At 38.8% G+C, this 27,549-nt stretch overlaps 1 protein-coding gene and 1 pseudogene across 1 annotated transcript in view; one reads left to right on the forward strand and one right to left on the reverse strand.

Moving 5' to 3' along the window:
* Positions 1–19,058, forward strand: part of LOC108109718 (troponin C) — a 44,008-nt gene extending 24,950 nt beyond the window's left edge. The window contains exons 2-4 of the mRNA XM_041819180.1: positions 18,299–18,326; positions 18,386–18,781; positions 18,846–19,058. Coding sequence (XP_041675114.1) covers positions 18,299–18,326; positions 18,386–18,781; positions 18,846–18,880 — 459 coding nt within the window. The 3' untranslated portion in view covers positions 18,881–19,058. The remainder of the gene's footprint in view (positions 1–18,298; positions 18,327–18,385; positions 18,782–18,845) is intronic.
* A 6,664-nt stretch (positions 19,059–25,722) lies between these two features.
* The window catches only part of LOC121530294, a 28,021-nt pseudogene continuing 26,194 nt past the window's right edge, over positions 25,723–27,549 (reverse strand).

The following is a 27,549-nucleotide window of genomic DNA, read 5'->3' on the forward strand; positions in this document are numbered from 1 at the left end:
GGCACATAAAAGTAACGGCACTGTGCAATGCACAAACAGTCAGGAGTATGGACACACCAGGGCATACTGTTCACTTCGAATAGTCTATGTAGCTTGTGGAGATTTCTACAATTAGGCTATCTGCCCTGCCATTAAAGAAGACCCTAAAAAGAAAAAATGCGTTAATTACCAAAGTAACCACACGGCAAACTACAAGGGCTGTCCGAACTACAAGGAAATGACGGGCCGCTTGGGAAAAGTGACAGCTGCAACAGCAACAAATTGACAGAATACCCAAAATGCTTACTCTCGTATTTTTCGAAACGTATGCAAGATCCTCATTTGGTCAACTGAATACACAGAGGGGCTTCTCATACGCCGATGCCCTTCGATCAGGGACGGTACAAAAAACTACAGTCTAATCTAGGAAACGCTCAGCAGATCCAAGTTCAGTCACTAGGCACTCTGGAATCAAAGTATGATGGAATTCATGTCAATCATGAAAACGACCATGCAAACACTGGTTCAAAATCAGAACATGATGATACAACTACTTGCAGCTAAGCACTCCGAAATAACAGATGGCAATTTTCAGAATAGCAATGTGGAACGCCAATGGCCTTTCACGGCACAACCTTAAAGTAACACAGTTTCTGAATGATAATCATATCGAAATTATGCCACTAGTAGAGAAGCACGTCACAAACAAATACAGCTTCTAAATAAGGGGCTAAACTTTCTACCGCACAAATCTTCCGGATGGTAAAGCCCACGGCGAAATCGGCTTCCTAATCAGGGAACGCATTTACCGAAGGTTTGCAACTAATTACTTGCAAGCCACGTTTATCAAAGTACAGCCAGGCAACGAAAACCTCACCATAGCTCACATAGACAGCTCACAGCTGTCTACTGCCCGCCTTGCTTTACAATTTCTGAAGGACAATTCAAGGACTCCTACAACTTGCTTGGAGATCGCTTTATAGCTGCAGGGACTATAATTCCAAACACACGCACTGTAAAAGAAAGGCAATTATACAATTCCCCTGGCAGCCCCACATACAAGCCAACAAACCCCAGGAAAGTTCAAGACCTAATAGACTTTGCGGTGACAAAAATATTCCCCGCAATATAATAAGCGCCTTTGGACCTGTCGTCAGACCATTCGCCAGTGCTAATAACTCTTCTTCAAAGCACAAAAACTAAAGATATATAAAAAGTATGTACTTCAACGCCGTAGCGAACATCGACTGGCCTACCGATGCTCTGGAAGAAGTATTTCTGGAGACAGCCACTATTTAAACACCACAAGGCAGGGACGTGCAAACCAGCCACTTCAAATCTAATCTGCAAATTGAACGGCTAGTCCTTGAAAAGATGCGCCTGCGACGTGCCTGGCAAACCAACAAATCGCCGTCATCACAAAAACGTCTTAAGGAAGCCACTCACACAGGGCTCACCAAAGTTTGAGCTCTTCAATCGAAACAGGCACTCAGATAAGATAATTCATCTGGCAGCTGGGTCCGCACTGACATCAGAGAAAGGTCTTCCAGCCGAACCATGGCACTGTTTCATTTGTCCTACCACAAATCGAATCTGAATCTATTTCCTTACCACCATGGTTTCAGCCAAAAGAGATCGCGATAGTCATTGGAGAACTAAAACCGAAAAAGGCCCCTGGCGGTGACCCAATAACCCTAAAAATGTTAATTGAACTTCCAAACTCTGCCATTGAGGTTATTTATAAGCTCTTCATAAGATTATGACTCTCGCCTACTATCCGAAAAAATGGAAGACAACATTATAAAAACTGGAGTCAGCAAGGCAGCTCGCTAGGGCCTAATCTGTTCCTTCTATACACAGCGGATATTCCTATTAACGAGCAATTTACAACATCTGCGCTCGCGGACGACACTAAAATTTTAAAAAGCTCGTGGTGCCTAGGCCGAAAAATACAGCTAGCAAACCACCTAAACCTAAATGCTTCTTCGACCCTTGCGTCTGGACTACACTCTCAAGCCCATCTGGACATTAGGCCCCCAGCTATGAGGGATCGCCAGCAGTAGCAACATAGACATTATAGAGCGCAGTCAATCAAAAATCCTGCTAACTATCAATGGGGCACCATTGTATCTGAAACCATCGCAACTGAAACATCCACAAGGACTTAGGTATTCTTACCGTAAAAGATGAAATAGACGAACAAAAAGCGTCCTGCAATGATAAACTTTCTGTGCACCCCAATCGCCTCGCAAGATGCTTTCGGGTCCCCTTTTGCATAATTTCAGTAATATGACTTATTATTATTTATTATTATTTGGTTTAAGATGTGATACACTTATGGTTATGGCTAAGATTCAATAAATAAATAGCAGAGCATGAAAAACAAAACAAGAGGAAACGCTATGGGCGAGTGCTGCGACTATAAGATACCCGTTACAGTTTTACACAATTTTAAAATATTCATTTTGCTAGTGGAAATTCACAAGGCGCCACCAATTGTCAGAAAAAGCATGTTCACTAACTGATAGTGACGTCACTGCCCATGATAGGCCTTATACCTGAATTTTCTTCATAAATAGCGAAATAATGTTCCGATTTGGAAGTTTTTTATTAAATCAATAGATATTAACAGAAATTATTTATACAAGGTCAAACGAAGGCATTCATAATAATATTATAGACGCGTGGCCGGATGAAAAATGGTGCCAGGTTGCAGTGCCATATCTTAAATACGTAAGTCTTAAGCCTAGTTTTCTAGCTCTTATAGGTCCCGAGATTTTTGGGTTTTTGGTTATTCAGATTTTGTGGGCTACTTACGCTATTACGCAATATCAAAAATCTTCATGCGTAATCTCAACGTCCTATCCCTTATAGTTTCTAATATCTCAGCGTTCATATGGACATACGGACAGTCGGACAGACGGGCAGACGGACTCAATTGTCTTCGCTATTGATCCTGATCAAGAATATATATACTTTTTAGGGTCGGAAACGCATTCTTCTATCTGTTTCATACTTTTCAACGAATCTAGTATACCCTTTTATCCTACGGATATAAAAAAAACTGTTACCTGCTAAAGGATTTGACCTAAGTTTTTTGCTTTGTAGTGGGCTAAGCTATCGATCCCGCTCATGCCCCCCTTGCAATTAAAATGTAAAATATAGTGATTTTGAGATTGTAACGGTCATGTCATTTGTGGATTCCAACCCGATTCCAGAGAATGACACGGGTATCTGCAGTGAGGAGTACATTTGAGTTTTATTGCTAATTCAGAGGATTACAGAGTTAAAGATTTGTCTGACCATCGATGTGCATCGTGAGAGATCATTATCCAGTGTGGGTGTGTTCAAGGTGACATAGCCGTCCTCTTAGGATGCAACTGGCGTGCGATCCGGTTCCCATCCCGTTCTGGTGGTCTACTTTAACCTAGGGTGCCATAGCCATTCTCAAGATGAGTGAAGGCCCTTAGGACTGCTATGTTCGAGAAGAGAAAAAACACAGTAGGGTAGAGTAGATATTAAATTTCCAGAAGAAGAAGAGATTTCTGACATCAACTTTCGGGTAATTTAAAATTATCCATGTTCTTCTGAAATTACTATGCTAGTGTTACACTATGTCGCTATTTTCCTTGCATTCATAAATAATTATAAAAAAATGTAGCGGTGTTCACACATGAGCATGAATTAATATAAGATAACATTGTCGCTGTAAATCTAAATTTATCAATTATATTATATAAACCATAAATATGCCCACTTAACAAGCCCAAATAAAAAACTTGACTTATTGAAGTAATTTAAAGATAAGTGCTATTGGGGTAATAAAGATCTCCCCTATAGCACGTGCACGACTTTCACGCCCGGGTCACCAAATGGCCTAGAGTAATTTTAGGAATCTCATGTCAGATATTTAGGTAGGAACTTATAATCAGTTTGAAATGATACCTTAACAAATGTAAACGTCTTTTACTTAGAATGATCTTACAAACCGAATTTATCAATATAATGTACGAAAGATCTTTGTGGAACATTTATTAATTTAGCTTTATTAGGCAAAAAAAAACTTAATTCTTTTGTGAATGGCTACGAATTCTTTAAGAAGAGTCTATGGCCAAGCCCACATGTGGGGTAAAACTTAATTATTTTATGAATTACTACGAATTCGGGACGAAGTGTCTATGGACAAGTCTACATTTGTGGCAAAACGAATTATCTTGTGAATTCTTTCTCAAAGTCGTGGCCAGTGCTCTCACGCTCCGATAGTTGTGCTTGTCGCTAAAAAAAGTGATAAAATTAGTGAGAACAAGTGAAACAAAAAGACAAAAATAAACATAATTCGTCTCCCAGAGAGTCCGAGGCGGGTACCTCCCGACTGTGGGGCTCGAGCCTTGCTCACTTTTACTTTAAGTTGCAGCTCAGTGATTACTAATTCAACTAATCAGTAAAGCAGTTCACGGCAGTGCTAAAAATCATACAATGTCCCGTCTTGCAGGCTCCGATGATGAGTTAAATATAACTAAGACTGTGGCAAGTCATCGGCAAATAAAGTCATAGTCTTTAAATAATTATAGCCGAGTGTTTGCTTCTTCTTCATCAACCGCCAAAAAAACAATTATCGGCCATAAACGTCGACGATGAGGACTGGTGGACCTTAAGGTCGACAAAGGTCAGAGAAAGTCAAATAGCCTGAACACTATTGTTTCTGCTAACCGTTTCTCTGAACTGTCGGACGTTGACACTGAAATTGAGGTGGTAATGTTACACATCCGACCACACCCATCGAAACTGCCAGTGCTTCTGCCGGACTTAGACGGACTAGAAACAACAGAGGCAACTTAAACGATATTAGAAAAACTGTAACCACCTCTTGTTGTTAACCATTGTGAAAACCTGAACGGTCTTATCAGATCTACAGACAAGATTCTAACGCGTCAAGAGCCATCCACGACTGCCAAAAAAATTTCGTTTCATTTGTGGGAACTAAAAGACGATAGATCCTATCGTGTTGTTATCCGTGGTATCTATCATTCTGTACCGGATGACAACATCAAGGAAAGTCTAACCTCAGCTGGACCCACGGTTCGTTTTGTCAATAGAGTCCCTTCCAGAGGTTAAGTTTTACGACGTTATCATTCCACAATCATCACAGGCGCAGTACTTCGGTCATACTCAGAAAATATCAGCAACTGGTAGTTTTAAGCTGGTTGCTTAATCTATACTGGTTGCTTAAGCCAACCAGCAATCTTAGTCTTGTGCTGCCCTCGATGTTGTACTGTTTAATGAATGTATTTATAAACAAGAGGAAACGCTGTCGTCGAGTGCCGCGACTATATAATAAAATATTATTTTGCTAGTGGAATTTCACAATGCGCCACCTATTGTCAGAGGAAGTATGTTGAGTATGCTTATAGTGACGTCACTGCCCATGTGAGGCCTTATAACCTTAATTTCATTATAAATAGCGAAATAATGTTTTAATTTAAAAAATCTTTGGTAAATCGATAGATATTAACAGAAATAAGTTACACAAGGTCAAACGAAGGCATTCATAATAATATTATAGACACCACAGTTTTCCGCGGTTTGTGGGCGTTAGAGTGGGCGTGGCCGGGTGCAACTCCGTGGCAAGTTGCAGAGGCATCTCCTAAATACGTGTTTTTAAGCAAAATACTGTAGATCTTAAAGTTTTTGAGATTTTTGCATTTTTGGTTTTTCGGGATTTGTGGGCGTTAGAGTGGGTGCGGCTTGATCGGAAAAAATCAATTCGCATTGGGAGCATCATAGAAACCTACATGCTTAATCCGAACTTTTTATCTCTTATAGTTATCGAGATATCAGCATTTTTAGCAAATCCGAAAAACGTCTTTTGAGCCTTGTGGGCGTATGGGTGGGTGTGGCCGGATAGTAGTACCACTATAAGATGCGCTGCCATCCAGAGATTATACTTTCTGAATTTCAACTTTCTAACTGCAATAGTTCTTGAGATTTCAGCAATTTTAGTTTTTTGCGATTTGTGGGCGTTAGAGTGGGCGTGGCAGGATGCTGTAATAAACTTGCGCTGTCCCGGGACCTAATCTCAACTTTGTATCTGCTATAGTTCCTGAGATCTCAGCGTTCATACGGACGGACGGACGGACGGACGGACGGACGGACGGACAGACGGACATGGCTCAATCGACTTCGCTATTGATCCTGATCAAGAATATATATACTTTATAGGGTCGCAAAAGCTTCCTTCTATCTGTTACATACTTTTCAACGAATCTAGTATACCCTTTTACTCTACGAGTAACGGGTATAAAAATTTATTTAACATAATAGCATAGGGTATTCTGCAATTTCGGGCGCCAGTATACATCCCTCAAAGATTTTATGTTTTAATACAACATCTTCAGTGCTGGAGAAATTGTGACAGCCATTGCAAATTCCTCTGACACTCCTATTGTGCCGTCAATAACATACAAAAAAAGAAAATGTTTATTTAATTTTTTTTTACAATATATTAATATATTATATATTATTATATTTATATTATACATATGTAATGAACACCTTTATTTAAATTTTTGATCAAAATGCTCTACTATTTTTTTCAACCAGATGCAAAAAGTTGAAACTCCTTACAGTAAACACTCTATATCGGGCAATGTCCTTATCCAGCAACAACGGCTAGGTAACGATATCGTCCTACGTTTAGTAAGGAAAATGCACAATGTATAAGTTTTTTTATACGAAGGAAGACATAGAGCAAATATTAAGAAACTCTTTTGGATGGATTTAACAAGGCCCTTGTGACCCTCATATACCCGCCCCATGATCACGAGCCGAGAATTAGTTATGGTAGACAGTTGTTTCAAAAATCCATGCTTGCATGAAGATATAACTGATCTACCAAGGTGCACCAACGAGGCATGAACATTTTTTCGAAGTTTTGGAAACGCCGAAAGTTTGGAGATACCTCTGCAATTGGAACATTCGACTTTTTTCCTTAATTATGAAGGGGAATAATAAAGGGTTTTTTTCAGATAATGTGGTCGTTTAAAAAAAACGGTTAAGTAATTGCAGAAGAGATTTGTCCAGGATAGATGAGCAGTACCTAAGCACGCAACGCTGTACACCACTTGGCCCTGGCGAAACCCAATTTGAAGAACCTTCAAGATTCCACATTCCGACGAAGTGGGTCGGGATATAAGATTGGATCGGGGGATATCATAAGCGTATGTCTCCGTAGTCGTTACCATAAGTCACTAAGTGGTTTGAAAAGATGAGCATTGTCCTGATCCGTACTTTCTGTACATTTTTCAAACGTTAGCATAGCGGGAAAGGTTTTTGGTTTACGCTTAGTCTTAACAAAGCTTTAAAACTGTGACGGATCCAGTGAAAATTGGTACTTATAGCGGGAGAAATAGTCCTTATAACACTGAGCGATATGTATTGTGAAGTTACTAAAAGCCACCAAAGTGTACCAAGGCGATTTGTCCGCCGTAACCAGATACCGCAACGGAACAAAACGATCAACAAGAGGAAACGCTATAGTCGAGTGCCTCGACTATAAGATACCCGTTACTGTTTTACACAATTTTTAAATATTTATTTTGCTAGTGGAAATTCACAAGGCGCCACGTATTGTCAGAGAAAGCATGTTAAGTAACTGATAGTGACGTCACTGCCCATGTGAGGCCTCCTCATAAATAGCGAAATAATGTTACGATTTAAAAACCATTTTGCAAATCGATAGATATTAACAGAAATAAGTTATACAAGGTTAAACGAAGACATTCATAATAATATTATAGACGCCACAGTTTTTCGCGGTTTGTGGGCGTTAGAGTAGGCATGGCAGGATGAAAACTCGTGACAAGTTGCAGTGGCATCTCTTTATAACGAGTTTTTAAGCCTTTTTAGCTCTTATAAGTCCCGAGATTTTTGCATTTTTGTCTTCCGAGTTTTGTGGGCGTTTGGCTGTGCGTGTCTTAATTAATTTGCATTTGGGGCATCATAAAAACCCACATGCTTAATCCGAACTTTCTATCACTTATAGTTAAGGAGATATCAGTTTTTCTGGAAAATTCGGAAATTGTCTTTTGAGCCTTGCGGGCGTATGGGTGGGTGTGGCCGGATAGTAGTTCCCCTATAAGATGCGCTGGCATCCAAAGCTTATACACACCGAATTTCAACCTCTAGCTCTAATAGTTCCTGAGATATCAGCGATTTTAGTTTTTTTCGATTTGTGGGCGTTACAGTGGGCGAGGCTGGATGGTGTAATAAACTTGTGCTGCGTAGGGACCTCAAGAATCTTCATGGTCTATCTCAACTTTGTATCTCTTGTAGTTCCTGAGACCTCAGCGTTCATACGGACAGACGGACGGACAGACGGACATGGCTCAATCGACTTCACTATTTATCCTGATGATATGCAGTGCAAATTGATTACAGCATCCTGCCGCGCCCACTGTAACTGGCGTGCGATCCGGTTCCCAGCCCGTTCTGGTGGTCTACCTTAACCTAGGGTGCCATAGCCATTCTCGAGATGAGTAAAGGCCCTTAGGACTGCTATGCTCGGGAAGAGAAGAAACAGAGTAGAATAGAGTAGATATTAAACTTCCAGAAGAAGAGATACCTGATATCAAATTTCGGATATTTTAAAAATGTATCCATGTTCTTCTATGCTAGTGTTACACACTGTCGCGATTTTCCTTGCATACATAAATAATTATAAAAAAATGAAGCGGTGTTCACACATGAGCATGAATTAATATAAGATAACCAGTATCATGTCAAACCTTGCAGAGAAAAGCCGTGTTACTATTGAGTTCTCGTAGTCTACCTACAAACAACCAAAAACAACAACTAACAACTTCTTATCAGAAAAAAACAAACAAGTACGTAAAATAAAAAACAAAAAAACAAAAACAACTAACTCAAAATCCAAGTGCCTGGCGCCAGCCCGAAAAAACTACAACAATGGAGAAACCACCGGACGTAAGAAGTGGTACATCAATGTACATCAAAAACCCAGGCGAACCAAAATTCATTATCATTAACGGACCAGACAACAAATCCCTCGAAAATCTTAACCCTTTCATACTTAAAAAAACGATTGACTTTACATGCGATGGTGAGGTGCAGTCTTGCAAAAACACTCGTGCCGGATACATTTTGATAAAAACTAAAAACACCTTACAAGCAAACAAATTACTTAAATTAATCAAAATTTCGAACATTGAAGTAACCGTCTCTGAACACAAAACCCTAAATTTCTGTAAAGGAGTAATATATTGCAACCTACTTCGCAGTATAAGCGTTGCAGAAATCTTAGTCGAACTAAAGCCACAAAAAGTCACCGAAGTACGAAAAATATTTAAAAAAAACGATCAATCCACGACTGAAACTGGTCTAATCATTATTACATTTGCTTCACTTCCTCCCAGAAACCCTTAACATTGGATACGAAAAAATACGCGAGCGCTCACATATCTCGATGCCATTAAGGTGCATGAGATGCTTACGCTTTGGACACCCAACCCCAACCTGTAAGAACCCTAATGAACTTGTAAGAACTGCTCTAATAATGTTCATACAGAGACATATGATACATGCCACTATGAAAAAAGCTGCACTAACTGCATAAACTACGCCGATACCGACTCCAAACACAGCCCACTAGACCGCAACTGTCCAACATTAAAAAAAAAACAAGAACTAACAAACATTTAAATTACAGAAAAAGTCGATCACAAAACAGCACTTACAATATACCACACTCGCCATAACCATCCACTTCCAATAAGCATCGCCTCAATTGTATCAAAAAATCTAACCAACGCTATAACACCAAGCAAAACAACAAAATCAACACTCAGCAATCATAATAAAAACGCGCAAGATACCCGCCAAAGCAAACCACCTTCATCTTACGACGACATCCTAACCAACACCCACACAAGACCTACACTAACTCGATCAACAACCCAATCTGCACTTGAACACATGGTCCTAGACACATTCATCATGGATTTCGACACTCCCACTACCTCCAAATATATGACAAGCGTAAAAACACAGGACCTTAAACTCCGAATTTTCTCTAACGACAAAAACAAAACACTAACTACAAACCAAAAACCCAGCAAAAAGAAAGCCAGACCCAGCAGTAGACAACAAATAGGTACACAATCATCTACCTCCTCCACAACAACAAATCAACCTTTAAAATGACCATGAAAATTGTACAATGGAGTATGAATAAAGCACCTACCTCTTTTAATAGCATTACAAGAAACTCATATAAAATACCTCAATATACCAATACCTGTTAATTACTCCCTAATAGAAAAAACACCTCACCATCGCACTGGCTCATAAATCTCTGCAAACCAAAGAAATAACCCTAAACGATGACTTTGACGCAGTATGCTTAGAAGTAACCTCGAAAATCAAATTCAGACTTATTTCGTCATACATCGCTCCAAATCGTTCACTACAAAACCTTCAGGCTGTATTAGACAACTCTTCCACACCCACAATTGTCACTGGAGACTTCAACGGTTGGCACAAAAACTGGGGCTCAAAGCAAAATAATCCTAGAGGGAAAGTACTTGAGAAATACATAACACAATCTAACTTCATTCTTCTAAACGATATGTCTCCAACATATTTCAGCACACACAACTTGCTGACAAATGTCGATCTGACTCTCGGCAGCCCACTCCTTAAAATTACAGTACCTGGCGCACAGAAGATAACCTTTTTGGAAGCGATCACTTCCCCATCATAATTAACCTCTTCTCTTCAAATACTGCTAACCTACAATCAACCACACGGAAACCCACTTTTATTATGGATAAGGCAAACAGGCATAAATTTACCAAGCTTACAGAAAACTTCTCTGCGCAACGACGACCAAGCACAAACATAAATAAAGAAGCTGCAACAATACAAAACATTATCCTTTCGAGCGCTCACAAGGCAATACCAAAAACACACCCAACGGGTAAGCTTCATAATGTACCATGGTGAAACAACAATCTCAAAAACTACGAGACGATGAAATGAAAAAATGGAACGAACTTAAAAGATACATATCTACAAAAAACATTGTACAGTACATAAGGGCAAATGCCCTATTTAAACTAACACTAAAACAAACTAAAAAAGAAAGCATTAACAAACTCACATCCCAAATCTCACCGGACACCCAACCCAAAACGATCTGGAGCAACATCCGACACTTTTGCGGCATTAACCCTCAAAAACACATACACTGTATATTACTCATCCACAAAACAAAACATTAATATCAAAGTAGAAGTTGTTCAGCTTTTCTGCCAAAATTTCTCAAAAACCTCCTCCGACAGCAATTTTTCAAGCACCTTTATTAATCACAAACAAACGTCAGTCAGCAATACTATTCATCTCTCACATATTCCTAGCAAAAGAGCAACCGAAATAGAAAAACCTATAACTGCAATAGAATATTCAGCAGCATTAACCACATTAAAAGGAAACACCTCAGGACTTGACAGAATCAACTACGCAATGATAAAAAACCTTGATAAAACAACAAAAAACAGAATTATTAACCTCCAAAACACCATACTAAAGAACTACATTCCACAAACGTACAAAAATAGCTTAATAATACCGATCCTAAAACCAAACACAGACAAAACCTTGGTTAACTCATAGCCGATATCACTAAACTCATGCCTTTCAAAACTACTTGACAAAATAATAGCAAACCGGCTGTGGTGGTTTGTAATAAACGACAAACTAATCCATAACAGTCAAACTGGCTTCAGAAAGGGGAAATCGGCTGTAGACAATCTTCTACTCGTAAACCACCTCTTAGCACGAGCTCTGTCAAGAAGAAACCACGAATCTATCATATCCCTAGACTTCGGAAAGGCCTTCGATAGAATTGGCATCCACTCTATACTTGACCAACTTATAACCTGAAAAACTGGCCCAAAAATAATAAACTACGTACGGAACTACATGACAAATAGAAAACTACTAGTGCGCATTGACTCTGACATCACCTCCTTTCAACCAATGCAAAACGGCATTCCTCAAGGCTCCCACTTTCCGTGGTCCTTTTTGTGATTGCATATAACTCACTAACAGAAAAGCTCACACTTCACCCGAACATCAGCCTAAGTGCATACGCAGATGACTTCAACATCATCCTAAAACTAAAAACAAAAAAAACCTAAATATAAACCCAAATCCGATAATATCCACTATTACAGACTGGGCAGAATACTCCGGAGTCTTGTTATCCACCGCAAAATGCAAACACATCCAAACACACACAACAAGAAACACGCAAATACAAGAAGTAACATCACTAAAAATCCTTGGTCTGCATTTCAATAACAAATAAAGATGGAAAACTCACACGGAACTGCTAAACAACAACCTAAAACAATATATTAACGTAAAAAAATGTCTCTCAAGCGCAAAATTTAACTGCAAAACATCTACACATCTAAACGTAACAAAAGCAACCATCGTCTCAAAAGCAGACTACAGTCTTCCAATCTACGGCTACTGCCAGCACACAATACTGCGCAAAGTAAAGTCAACAATCAACAAAGCCTTTAGAACTGCCCTCGGAGCCCTCAGAACCACCCCAACAAATACCATACTTTACGAAGCAAATGTAGACGCCTTAGAAGACAGACGAGAGTTCCTTACGTCAAAAAACATTAAGTTCTTAGTTAACGCCAAAGCCTCACCAATAATTACAATTTTAAAAGCATATCGCCCGACAAACTCTATCACCGACCACACTAATCTTCAGTGTTCTCCGCAGAGCTACTTGCAATAGTAGAAGCACTGCAAATACATAAAACTAAAAGAGGCAAATTTTGCATATGCTCAGACTTACTCTCTGCCAACGACTCAATAAAAAACACTAACAACAGCGAACACTCTATCTCAAAGTCTCGTAACCTTCTACAAAAATACAATATGGAATTTAAATTAATTTGAATCCCCGGTCACGTAGGAATACCTGGAAACGAACTTGCAGACGCCCTAGCAAAAAACGCTACAAGACAACCACTTACAACTATCGAAAATATAAACACACACGACGTATTAAAATATATTAAAAATACATATCTCTCGTAAATGCGAAATGTGAAATAGTCCTTATAACACTGAGCGATATGTATTGTGAAGTTACTCAAAGCCACCAAATTGTACCAAGGCGATTTGTCCGCCGTAACCAGATGCCACAACGGAACGCAACGATCAACAAGAGGAAACGCTATAGTGGAGTGCCTCGACTATAAGATACCCGTTACTGTTTTACACAATTTTTAAATATTTATTTTGCTAGTGGAAATTCACAAGGTGCCACGTATTGTCAGAGAAAGCATGTTAAGTAACTGATAGTGACGCCACTGCCCATGTGAGCCCTTATAACCTTGATTTCCTCATAGATAGCAAAATAATCTTCCGATTTAATAAACATTTGGCAAATCGATAGATATTAACAGAAATAAGTTATACAAGGTCAAACGAAGACATTCATAATAATATAATAGACGTTACAGTTTTTCGCGGTTTGTGGGCGTTGAGTAGGCATGGCGGAATGAAAACACGTATCGCGATATCAGTTTTTCTGGAAAATGCGAAAATCGTCGAGCCTTTTGGGCGTATGCCGGGGTGTGGCCGGATCGTAGTACCCCTATAAGACCGCTGGCACCCAAAGATTATACACACCGAATTTCAACTTCTAGCTCTAATAGTTCCTGAGACATCAGCGATTTTATTTTTTTTCCGATTTGTGGGCGTTACAGTGAGCGTGGCAGGATGATGTAATAAACTTGTGCTGCGTAGGCACCTCAAGAATCTTCATGGTCTATCTCAACTTTGTGTCTGTTGTAGTTCCTGAGACCTCAGCGTTCATACGGACAGACGGACATGGCTCAATCGACTTCGCTATTGATCCTCATGATAGGCAAAATTTTTTTTTTTTTAAATAGTGTAAAACGGTAACGGGTATCTTATAGTCCCGGCACTCGACTATAGCGTTGATTCTAAATTTAATAATTTGTCATTAAGTTTTGTAAAATTTAGCGTACCGAGGTTAAAAAAAAGTTGTCCGAGTTACAGTTGAATACCTATTGTAATAAGGTTACATTACAGAATTGACTTTTGAATCATTATAATGTTATGGAAGATGAGAGGGAAGACACAGTATAAGTTCGTGTTTCACACTTAAAGATGTTGAGGGCTGTGTCTCAAAATTTGCCGGGTCAAGCCGAATTTATATTGATCAGTCCAGTTTGATAATTTACAATTATATGTGTACGGAAAGCAACTTCTTAAAGGTGGAAAACACTGAAAGATGCTTTGATAGAAGAATTCTAAGAGAAATTATCGTCGGCAGAAATACACAAGCGTTTAAATAAACGTAGGCAGATGAAGGGATAAAGTTTACATGAATTCTTAAACGCTCTTTTAGAAATAGCCATGCCGATCCATTTGGAAGAGAAAAACATTATTGAATATTTTGTCGAAGGCATACCGGATTCTAGATCTAATAAGATAGTGCTCTATCAGGCAAAAACTATTAAAGAGTTCAAGGATAATATAAGAAAAAAATCAGAAGGAAACCTCGAACATGATACAGGACAGGAATCGGTTGATGAAGCCATCAAGCACTTTCACAGTTTCTGGCCTTAAATTGAAAAATATCAAATGTGGTTCTCATTCTGTCAAAGGACTAGTAGATACCGGTGCAGATCTCTGCCTTTTGCATAAAAGTGTTTTTCTTACTCTAGGAAAGGAATTGACAGGTTGTTGCAAAATTTTGACTGGTATTGGCGATAGTCAAGTTCTTACATTTGGTAGTTTTATTGTATTGGTGTGTATTGATAACATCGAGTTTGAAATCGAGTTTCATGTAATTCCTGATGAAGATATGAATTTTGATGCAATTCTTGGTAGAACAATTCCAAACTGTGTAAATATCAAATAGGCATAACATTGACTCGTAGAATTGAGGGTGAGTTTAAGATCTATTCTCAGCAAAAGGAGAATGTTGAACAAAGTGAAAATACTTATATTGAATGGATGAATGATTTTCAGAATAGCTCGGAACGGCAGTGCATGTTATTGAGAATTGTGTATAATGTATTATTTTTAATAACAAGTTCGGTAAACGTGAGGGATTCTTATCGCCAATAGATAAAGGGCATCGGCCGTCGTCCACATGTCAAATTGGTCACGTTGAGCCAATGGAAGTAACTAACAAATGCTATAACCATATCCTCGTTGACGTTGGCTCGCTTTTTCCGATTCGGGGCACGGGGGTGAATGAGATCGTAAATTGTTTAGAAAGACAGGCAGGATTGTTTGGAAACCCTGCTAGGATTGTGTCAAATAGGGGTACCGCTTTCACTTTAAATGTGTTTAAAGAGTTCTGTGAAATCGGTCGTTAGCTGCAAGATCGCGATAAACGTATTTATGTTTGTAAACGGAGCAAATTCATTTAACTTTTATAATTTATTATATATTTTAAACTACTTAATAAATAAAAAAACATTTACATTTACTTTTTTTTTATTATACCCGTTACTCGTAGAGTAAAAGGGTATACTAGATTCGTTGAAAAGTATGTAACAGATAGAAGGATGCTTTTGCGACCCTATAAAGTATATATATTCTTGATCAGGATCAATAGCGAAGTCGATTGAGCCATGTCCGTTTGTCCGTCCGTCCGTCCGTCCGTCCGTATGAACGCTGAGATCTCAGGAACTATAGCAGATACAAAGTTGAGATTATGCATGAAGATTCTTGAGGTCCCGGGACAGCGCAAGTTTATTACAGCATCCTGCCACGCCCACTCTAACGCCCACAAATCGCAAAAAACTAAAATTACTGAAATCTCAGGAACTATTGCAGATAGAAAGTTGAAATTCACAAAGTATAATCTTTAGATGGCAGCGCATCTTATAGTGGTACTACTATCCGGCCACACCCACCCATACGCCCACAAGGCCCAAAAGACGGATTTCGGATTTTCTAGAAAAGCTGATATCTCGGTAACTATAAGAGATAGAAAGTTCGGATTAAGCATGTATGTTTCTATGATGATTTCAATGCGAATTGTTTTTTTCCGATCACGCCACGACCACTCAAACGCCCACAAAGCCCGAAAAACCAAAAATGCAAAAATCTCAAAAACTATAAAAGCTACACAATTTTGCTTAGAAACACGTATTTAAGAGATGCCTCTGCAACTTGCCACGAAGTTGCATCCGGCCACGCCCACTCTAACGCCCACAAACCGCGGAAAACTGTGGAGTCTATAATATTATTATGAATGCCTTCGTTTGGCTTTATCAAAGATTTTTCAAATCGGAACATTTGTTCGCTATTTATAAAGAAATTAAGTTATAAGGCCTCACATGGGTAGTGACGTCACTGTAAGCATACTCAACATACTTCCTCTGACAATAGGTGGAGCATTGTGAATTTCCACTAGCAAAATAATATTTTAAACTTTTGTAAAACAGTAACGGGTATCTTATAGTCGCGGCACACGACTATAGCGTTTCCTCTTGTTTTTTATTGATATTGAATGATTTTCCTATTTAAATTTTATTTTTCACTGTCACTTTTCACTCCACTTTTAATTTTTTATTATGGCAATACCTTAAGACGATTTTACTCCGATAACATTTTATTTTGTACTGGCCAAATTCCCCTTTTATTTGTAGTATTTTAAAGGCTTTAAGCTATGTAAAAGTCAAGCCAGAAGTAGGGAAATGAAAAAATAAAATTTTTTCAATAAATTCGGTAAACCGGGATAAAGATAATTCAAATTTAAATGATAAATTAAAATATTTGTCTAGAAGCTGGATAAAATTATATTAGATAGTGTCTAAGATATGATCTTTGTAAAATTCTTAAAACTATATGAGTTTATGTAAGCTTATATGAACATATTAGTCAACATTATCATCCCATAAAATACTTTCTCTGCAATTAGTTTTCAATAAGGTAAAAAACAACAGATATACTATGCCAGCCTCAGTAAAACAGTAATTTATTCTGACACTTTAGGTAAACCGAAAATTCAGGTGGTCTAACGATGTCAGTGTTACCAGTTTTATCTGTTTGAAACAGATGTGTTTAGTTATGTAGGGAAACTTTCGATTTTCAACCGGTATAACTGCTGAGAAGTTGTTAACATGTATGATGGGAACGCCTTTGAGCATGACGATCCCTTTGAAGAATCTGCTTCTTAGGCTTCCTCGTTTGCTGCGATGATCTCTTATTCGGTAGTTGAGGTCCCAACAACTGCTTATCATTGACTAGTCCTGGAAAAACTGCAACTGCTGCATACTTCACGACGACTCCAGGTGTTGAATGTCCTGTATAGATGCAACCACCAAAGTCAACATCGCTGAACACGCCGTGTCAAGCATCAGGTAGATCTGTGCTCATTCTATATGCCTGTAAGGGAATTTGGTGCTTTGCTTTTTTCTTTGGTTTTCCATCAGAAATCCACTTCTTATTTTTTTGCACTAATAACAACTCTCATATTTTTTTGACTTCTTTGTTAAATGTGATGTTCAACCATTTGCCAAAACTGCTGATCATGTGGCTCCCTATGTAACCTTTTGAAAATTTCTTTCATGCACTGGTGATTTATTGATAATGAACTCATCCACAGTTTTATTATTATATTATGGTATTAGCAACATATTATCAAATCAATGTAATTCTCAAACTATGATTATGATTATTCTACAGATCATTCCATTGATCCAACAAAAAAATTCGACGACAATTGCACACAGAAAAGAGCGTTTTCTCTTCTCTTTTCGCGCAATGTTGTATTACTATTTACTCATTTTAACCTGTTCAAGTTTTTCACTCAAGAAAAATAACTGTTTTAAATAAACAGTAATTTATTCTGACTCTTAAAATGAAACAAAAATTCTGATGGTCATTCGAGATTGTTATGCAAGCGAGCTTTTTCTTAGTAAGCGTTCTAATGGTAATTTGTTTGACAAAACGCTGTTAGACTTGAACTTCATATGACAAAAATTATGTGATAAGGTATGTTTAATTTAAAATTATTTAGGCTTGGGCGTTTGATTGGATAGTTACTCGATGTAAATTCTTACAAGCTTTTATAATTACGAAGCAATGATCCGGCCTAAAATATTTTATTTTGAAAAACGCGATGATTGCATTAATAATAATAAGTTTTTTTTAGTTAAGCCAGGAAGTATTAATATATTAACAAATTATCAAATTTAAAAATAAATGGTTGTTTTTATTTTAATAGGATGAATTGACTAAGGAGCAAACTGCTTGTAAGTTACTATAGCATTTAAATCAATTATTCAATTAACAGAGTACCCTTTTTTAATAGTATTACGAAATGCATTTAATGCTTTTGATCCAGAAAAAAATGGGTACATTAATACTGCCATGGTTGGTACGATTCTTAGCATGCTGGGCCATCAACTTGATGATGCTACTCTTGCTGATATTATCGCTGAAGTCGATGAAGATGGATCTGGGCAAATCGAATTTGAAGAATTCACAACACTGGCCGCACGCTTTCTTGTTGAAGAGGACGCCGAAGCAATGATGGCTGAATTAAAAGAAGCTTTCCGACTTTACGATAAAGAAGGAAATGGCTACATTACTACCGGAGTTCTTCGTGAAATTTTGCGGGAACTAGATGATAAATTGACAAATGACGATCTGGATATGATGATTGAGGAAATTGATTCTGATGGATCAGGAACCGTTGATTTTGATGGTAATGTAGAATTTATTTGAAAAAAAAAAGTTAAATTTTAATTTGAAAATGTTTTATACTGCAGAATTTATGGAAGTAATGACTGGTGGAGATGATTAAATGCAATATTAAAAAAATACATTGCAAAATTCATTTAAAAAAAAAAAGAATTTTCTTTTCAATTAAAATTAAAATTTGGTATTAACAAAGAAATAATTAAAAACCCCTGTATTATTGTGTATTCTAGAATTATTAATCTTATTTGAAATTATTATAAAAAGCGAAGACAAACATAAAATTATCATAACTTATAACTTAAGTGCAATACTGATGGGGGGGGGGTGTGTGTCGATGCTGCCGCAAATTAACCCGGTGGCACGAAAAGAAGAAGACGGGGGCGTCGTGGAGTATTTTTCAAGGGCCGTCAGCTTTATTCTGCTGCATACATGGAACTAAAAGAACCTAGCTTAACATAAGAAAAAGCCGCTACCGCCAGAGCGGATGATCGCCGACAGCCGACCGCTGCAGTTGGACCCGAGAGAGAGAGTGCAAGATTGTGCGGCGGCACAACGGCCCCTCACCTAAACACTAAAACATGTATTTTAAATAAAATGATTTGTTGAACATGAATACTAATTTGAATTACAAAAGTTTTGGTTTTAAATAGGTAGTAGTCCCTGTCATACTTGTCATGTAAAACTTTTCTCCCCCATCATCAAAACCCATTATCTATCACCCCAGCCATATCATATAATTAGGTACTTAAAGCTGGTTCTGGCACAAATTTATGGGCTATTAACATTGTTTAGAAAGACAGGCAGCATTGTTTGGAAACCCTGCTAGGATTGTGTCAAATTGGGGTACCGCTTTCACTTCAAATATGTTTAAACAGTTCTGTGAAGGGGATAATATAACTCATCTTTTGATAACTACAGGTGTTCAGCGAGATAATGGCCAAATTGAGAGGATGCATAAGTTTGTGAGTAGGTTAATAAAGCTGGTTCTGGCACAGATTTATGGCCTATTAAGCTGTCACATTAGTGATAAAAACATGGTTTACCCCACCCCAAAACCCATTATCCGTTGTCTCCTTTGATAAGGATTTCCCCTCACCCTTTTAGTCAGTTTGGATTCTGGTACAGAAATCATAAACCCATAAATTATAGTTTTTAAAATCAGTGCACGTAATAAAATGTGACGATTGTGTCATGATTAGTTTTCCAACCCCCCTATCCGTAATATGGGAATATTGAAATGTATTCCTGACCCTAATTAGGAGGATTGGGAACGGCTTAAGGGGTTGAATTTTCTCAAAACACACTGTCAATTTCTATATATGTAAGCCTCTGTCTACGTGTGTGCGTATGTATGGTTGAGTGGGAACCCCAGATGTGTGTAAAGAGGGTCGGATACTTATCACGATATGGAGAACTGATATACGTTCATGGACGCACCATAATAAAATTGTCAAGTGCATAGTCAAGTATAAGTCAATGTTTCAAGTTGTTTATTCAAATTTCAGATTTTTTAGATTTCAATACTTTAAACAAAGGGACACAGACTAAATAGTTTGCATTGCAGACGTCGTTTCTTAACGCTCGCATATTTCACCGTAATAAAAATGTCAGTACATATGCATACAGTTATTGGGTAAACATGGACCAATTCAATTAACTGAAGGAGGAAAGGGATACAAGGAGTGTAACGTTGCAGTAATTGTTTTCTGAGAACATGTTTCTAAGACATTTCTATTCATATTTTAAAGTGTTTGGGATATCTGACTTTCAATATAGTTGAGAAACTGAATTGGATTGTTGGGAGGTCTAGGAGTATAACATATACGTATGCCCTTTAAGTATAAAAAGGAGAGCAGTCAAATTGTTCAGCATCAGTTCGTCAGGAGCACCAAAATCACCATCAGCATAATATCTGTGGAATTCGTCGATTCAATTCAGACTTTGGAATTGTTGACGGACATTAAAATCGATGACCAGACTCCGATGTGGTTGTCAATGAAGACTCGGAGCCAAACTATGTAATGGCTCTAGACGAGGAAGATACCGTAGACAGGAATCTGAGGGAAGTATTTGCACCCTTTTCATCATCTACTCAAACGATTCCTAAAGAGTTTGAATCACTCAAATGGGAAGATTTCCCATTTGGAGAAGAAATGATGGATGAACTTGGAAATGAGTATTTGTATGAGCATTTTCAATGTGCTAAAAGGATTGATATAGTTGACCCGGAAGAAATTGTTTTTCCAGATGATGACTACGTCTTTGACGATATAAAAGTGGATGACTTAGAAAATAAATATCTAGATTTAATGAAAGATGAAGACGATGAGTTTTTAATAAATGTTGCCAATAGCTTAGATATTTAAATAAAAAATTGTATAAAAATAGAAATAAAATAAAATTATTTAAAATTCAAATGTAAAAATCTTTTATTTTTTCACGCCGCATATTAACTGAAATAATAAAAGAAATATTAACTTTATCAACAAATGTGTTTATTTAATTATTTTCTATATTTCAGTGATTTTGTTTTCATTATATAATGAAATCAATATTTAATTATCTGAAATAAAGTTATATAGTCTAAAATACTTTTTTTGTATTTTTTATTTTCTTCTCATTCAATTTGCCAGATTAAAATATATATTCATAATTTTTGCTGCCTCCCTTTCGTACTCAAAATTTTTATGACATCCACAAGTGTAGATTCCTTCCGTAGCTGAATCCTTACTCCAGATACATGTTTTTCGTTGTACACCATGGATAGAAGTTATCATTTCAACTTCTTCACACTCAAGTAGTTTTGTATTTATAAAAAGAAGTCGCAGATAGTGAGAATTTAGTAGAACTCCATTAAACTGATTGAGAAACAATTTAATTTGATCCGAATACATAATGTACATCCAAGACTTTAAGTTTTTTTTTTACCACCTGCTTACCGAATTTACTCAAAAAAAAATTTCTAGTTTTCTTCATCTTTTCTACCCTGACTTGTAGATATCTTAAATCCTGCAAATGAAAAGTCATTAATTTCAATTAATTTCAAGTCAATTTTTAAACTCGGCTTCTATTGGTTACTTTTTCTTAAACAATCCTTATCTTGAAAAAAATATTTCGACTCTTTTCTAACTACAGGTCATCTATTTTTACTCACACTCTATTGGATTTCTTTTTCTTGAACAATCCGCATCTTGAAGAAACTATTTCTGATCTATTCTAACCAAAGGACTTTATTTTCAAAACTGAGATTCCATTTGGTTTCGAACCATCTCAAACCATCTAGGAATCTATCTGAGCTGCTATCTTTTAAAACCTAGAATTGTAACTCCCAGACTTCTAAAATTTGTGTACAAAATCGGAGAATTTAATTAGTTCTTTCCAAGACATTCTCCGGGCAACATTGTTAGTTTGAAAACTTAAAACAAAGCAAACAACTAAAAGTGTAGTGAAAGGTAAAAAGTATCATAAAATAAATAAAAAAAAAGAAAAATCAAATAATAAAATAATAAACAAAAAGAAAATGAATTTCAGTTCGAGTTCGTTATTATGAACAAGCGGACAAACCATGTCCGCACGGAAATGCATAAGAAGAATGCAATTCAACCCGTTGTCACGTTAACATACTGTTTTTGGAAGATGGCGGAAATGGACATTATATATTGATTTAAAATATTTCAAGGTATATATAATATGTATATATTATATATATATATAAATATATATATATATCAGAGAACGGCAAGGGTACAACCAGACAATGAGTGCACTTGAATCATGTGTGCCTTTTCGGCACTCAGAGAGGCCGAGGCACCCGACACACTCATAGCAAATGAAGCGAGCATTGAATGAAACATTGTGAGCCCTGCTATACTAGATCATGCAGACCTAGAAGATATATGGGTAGAAGAGCCCACAGATACCCCCATCAAAGACTTATTGTCCGTTGCTTCCGTTAAAGTATTACAATCCGCTAACCTTTTGTATTTTGTCATTAAATTTCCAATAATCAAATCGTCATGTATTAAAATCACTGTTTTTCCCGTGTCCCATCATGACACGATGCTCAGGCTGGAGGACAAAATAATAGCTGATTGCAATGGAGCGATTCACACGGTCAACAATTGCTCCACAACACCTGGAGCCACATTTTGCCAGCTGGCGTTAAGAAGGTCATCCGCGCAAGAGCTCCACGCTGGTGGGATAGCGCGCTGTGACATCCAGCACAGCGATCTACATCCAATTACTCACGTAGATGAAGGCATCATAATTGTAAACGATCGTCCGGCACGTGTGAGTGTGGATAATGGCACTTACATCCACGTAACTTTACTGAGAGTGCCATGGTTAATAAAACCCGATATGTCAACAATGACAGAGCCCAGAAGAGGGTCCCAGGAGTAGCCAGCTCGCCCTCCCTGAACATTACTATGGAACACAACATCCTCAGTCTTCCGTACCTTCACCGCTTGAGTGAGCGTAATCTGGACCACATCAGGAGAGTCGGGGAGAATATCAACAACTATCATTTACAACAGATAGTACTGGTAGCAGGAGCAATATGCTGCGCGTTGATCTGCGCCGGTTTCACCTATCGGCGAGTCCTCCAGGCCAGGAGAGCTACGGCCCAAATAGCAGATATGATCGCCCAAATAGGGTCGGCCGAGGGCGGCCTTAATCCTGAGGGGGGAGTAGTTAACTAAGTCAACCGGGCGACGCCAATGACCGATCATCCGAAAGTTCGCTCCGGCCAAATTGCTGACACAGCGTCTGGCCGGAAGCCCGTGCATAGCCGGCAAGCACTACCCATTGGAGTGGCCGCTATGAGTCTCTTTTTATGTTAGCTTTAAGTTCAGTTCATTTTGAAATCTCAATAAAGACAGAGCCATCGCTCTTGAATTTGAATTCCGGCACCGCCGTCATACATTACATTACGTTTGTTAATATTGGTTGTTGTGCCTTAAGGGCCAACGATAACGGAGGTAGTTCCTCCCTACATAACTCCTAACAAGAGAAGGAAGACCGCTAGGCGTACCTGCCTGGCGCACTACATAACTCCTAACAAAAGAAGGAAGACCGCTAGGCTTACCTGCCTGGCACACCCCCTCCCGCTGACGACACATCGATTGCTGCCAGGGGACTTATTCTAATTTATATATTTATTTATAAATAAACATATTAAATAAAAATTACTTGTTTTATAGATCATTAACAAGGCAAAAGAACAGATAACAATAGCTGTGTAATGTTTGCTTAAATTTCTCTGGATCTGAGGATGCTGCTCTAAAACATAAGACTGTTATTATATAATATTAAGACTTGGAGTATAGATAATTTTTTCTAAATATGATTGTCATTTATTTATTGAAGACTTGACAAAAATTCCTGGTAGTATTAATGCAATCCCAGTAAATAAAGAACAATATATTTCGGTGTCCAAAACCATAAAAACTTCAAATGGAAACAATTTCGAAATTTTATTTCTTGACACATTCAGATTTATGCCATCAAGTTTGGATACCCTTGCTTCTAATTTAATTGATGATCTTTCCTTTTGAATATTTAGATTCAGCTGGTCGACTTGAGGAAACTTCCCTACCATCAAGAGCAGCATTCTATAGTAACTTGACAGAAAAGGAAGGAAGGATTATCTAGAGTTGTATTTAAAATCTGATTTTTTCCTATTGACTGATATATTTGAAAATTTTAGAAAAATATGTTTACAAATTTATTCATTACACCCTCAGTTTGCTCAGTTTTTAGTTTTAGTTTATTTAGATCAATGGCACACAAAAAATCAATAAATAGGGTATATAAGAATATGCCTTGTGCTAATGATAGTAAATGAAAACGAAAATATAATGAAACAGAGTTTACAATGTTAAATCACAAGGATCATGGTACTCTATCAATAAAACATAAAAGGTTAATGGAATATTATCAAATGTGGATAGTATCAATTTCTTAGAACTTGAAAATATATTTTTAAGAAATATAATTGTTGGAGTGGGGCGGATTGAATTTTCACACGGCACATATATCGTAATTTTTTTTCACTTTTTATTTACGGTAGTCAACCGTCTTCGTAGAGCGGAGTGGAGACCATTAACAGTGCGAGAGAGCGAGATGAGAGCGATCTGGAAGAACTGCTCTCACGACTGTTCAGGCCCCCTGGGGGACTGGACTGAACTGGATTTGGCGTGAACATTCTCCCCCTTGCGAGGGCGAGCGTAGCAAAGGATTAATGACGCTGGTTTAGGCGTGTCTGTTGGGCGCGCAAGTCGTCACTGAGTGCGCGGATCGGGGTCCGGATGCGTAGGCTGGGGGATGGATGACCCGACAGACTCGGCAGCGGTAAAACTGAGTACCTAGAGAACGTCTGACGTCCAAAGTTTGACGCGGTGAGGACGTGGAGCCATGGTTTGATGCTTTAATAAAACAGAAAGAAAAGGAAAATTATAAGCGAACTTAGTCTGCATTATAAACGGATTTTAAAGCATCAGGAAGGAAGGCGTTATTGTGGAGTTTTAGTGGTTGCCTTAGCTTCCATAGGAAGGAGAACCAGTTTGTGGATCGGACGAGGGATTGTTCCGCGAGAGGTAAGAATGTCCACGACGCGGACTCTAGCATCAGCTCCTGGGATAGCAGCTACTATTCTACCGAGCCGCCAGTCGTTTGGTGGCAAGTTATCGTCCCTGATAACGACCATATCGTCCACTTCTAGGTTTCGAGAAGGTTTCTTCTTTCCATCGCGAACTTAATTGTTGATGCTGGGCCTTGAGATATTGCCATCGATTTATAATCGACTTGGAGTCGCCTTTGATTTCAGACTCCGCCGTGGAAAGCAACGGACCCCCGATCAGGAAATGGCCTGGCGTCAGTGCCAACAAGTCTGTCGGGACTTCAGACATTGGAGAAAGTGGTTTGGAATTAAGGCAGGCTTCAATCTTAGCAAGAAGCGTGGAAAGCTCTTCGAAGGTATTCTTGCGAGCGGACGTGGATTTGTAAAACAGAGTTTTAAAACTCCTGACTCCTGCCTCCCACAGGCCTCCCATATGAGGAGCTCCTGGGGGTATGAAACGCCACACGAGTCCCTGGTGGCTATACGCTGCAGTCACCGAGTCCTTTAGTGCTTGCGTAAAGTCACGGGAAAGAAGAATTGAGGCACCAACAAAGGTTTTGCCGTTGTCGGAATGGACCCGCTGAGGACAACCTCTTCTAGCGACAAAACGAGCAAACGCTGCTAGAAACTTTTCAGTTGTGAGATCGGAGATGGGTTCCAAATGGATGGCCTTCCTAGAAAAGCACACAAACACACAAACATATCCCTTAGTGATGAGAAAAGCTCTCCCTGTGTAGTTTTTCACTTCAAAAGGGCGTTCACTTCGACGCCGGTGAAAGTAACTGGCCTGGAGAAGTAGGCTCGATCAGTCGGAAAAACGCCCATCAATTGGGCTTGCAGTCGTTTTTTACAAATGGTGCACACCTTGCATGAATTTATCACGCCCTTTACCAGATTTTTGACTTTAGGAATCCAATATTTGGATCGTATCAAGCGCACTGTCAGTTGGTTGCCGCCATGGAGCGTAATCTGGTGCGTGAATTGGACAAGAAGGCGCGATAGCCGACAGCTGTACGGGAGTATTACAGGATGGCGCTCGTCATACTGCAGGACCTTGGAGGCAGTAAAGCGACCACATGCTCTAAAGAGGCCTTGTTGGTCTATAAATGGAAATAAATTAGCAATTTGGCTTGACGAGGGTATGGAATTTTCACTTCGCAACAGTCGAAGCTCGAGCGCGTACTCTTCGCGCTGGGCAATTATTATGTAGGTCCCCCCAGCCCCCCGGATTTCCCGATTACTGAGCTGCCTATCCGGACTTACCGGAGCCTTTCGACAGCAATTTAGGAACCTTTGGACGTAAGCTAGGACTCTTGAAGCCTTGTCCAGTCTGGAGAAACGTTCAAGGAAATCATCACCGGGGAGCTGTACGAAATGAACCTTCACAGCGGGCTGCTCTAAGTCCGTGACTGGGTGTGGATCCGAAGTTTCTGGCCATTGAAGTTTGGGCAGTTGTAGCCATTAGGGGCCATGCCACCAGAGGGTGCTATCGCCCAACTCTGGCAGGGACACACCGCGACTAGCTAGGTCGGTTGGTTGTGTTCTGACTGGTTGTGTTCTGACCGTTTAGGTTACGCGGTTGGCTACGAATGCGGTCCAGGAGCAGGCTGGTTTTTTTAACCATGCCAGGACAATGGTGGAGTCTGTCCAGCAGAAAATCTCAGAGCTGTCTGACAGCATATTTGGAAGGATGGTGGATGCCATATCTGCCAGCAATAGGGCACCACATAGCTCAAGTCGGGGGAGGGATACCGTTTTTACCGGGGCAACCCGGGTCTTTGCCGTAAGCAAATTAGTCAATATCTGCTGACCGACTTCAACCCTGACATAAAGCGCCGCCCATAGGCCTTTTGGGAAGCGTCACAAAAACCGTGAAGCTCGATTTTTACATGGGGCTGGTAGCTGATCCATCTCGGAATACGGATTTGATCGAGATCGGAATAACTTTGCAGGAACACCTGCCATCTATGGCTCATTTCGTCGGGATGGTTGTCATCCCAGCCTAACTCTTGCAACCAGATCTCCTGCATAAAAATTTTGGCCCGGACGATGAACGGGGCAAGCCAGCCAGCGGGATCGAATAGCTTTGCGATGTGGCAGAGGACTTCTCTTTTCGTATAGGAGGGCTTGACGGATATCTCTGGAGGTGCTTT

The sequence above is a fragment of the Drosophila eugracilis genome, unplaced genomic scaffold (genome assembly GCF_018153835.1).
Source record: "Drosophila eugracilis isolate 14026-0451.02 unplaced genomic scaffold, ASM1815383v1 contig_1284, whole genome shotgun sequence".
In the NCBI taxonomy this organism is placed as follows: Eukaryota; Metazoa; Arthropoda; class Insecta; order Diptera; family Drosophilidae; genus Drosophila; species Drosophila eugracilis.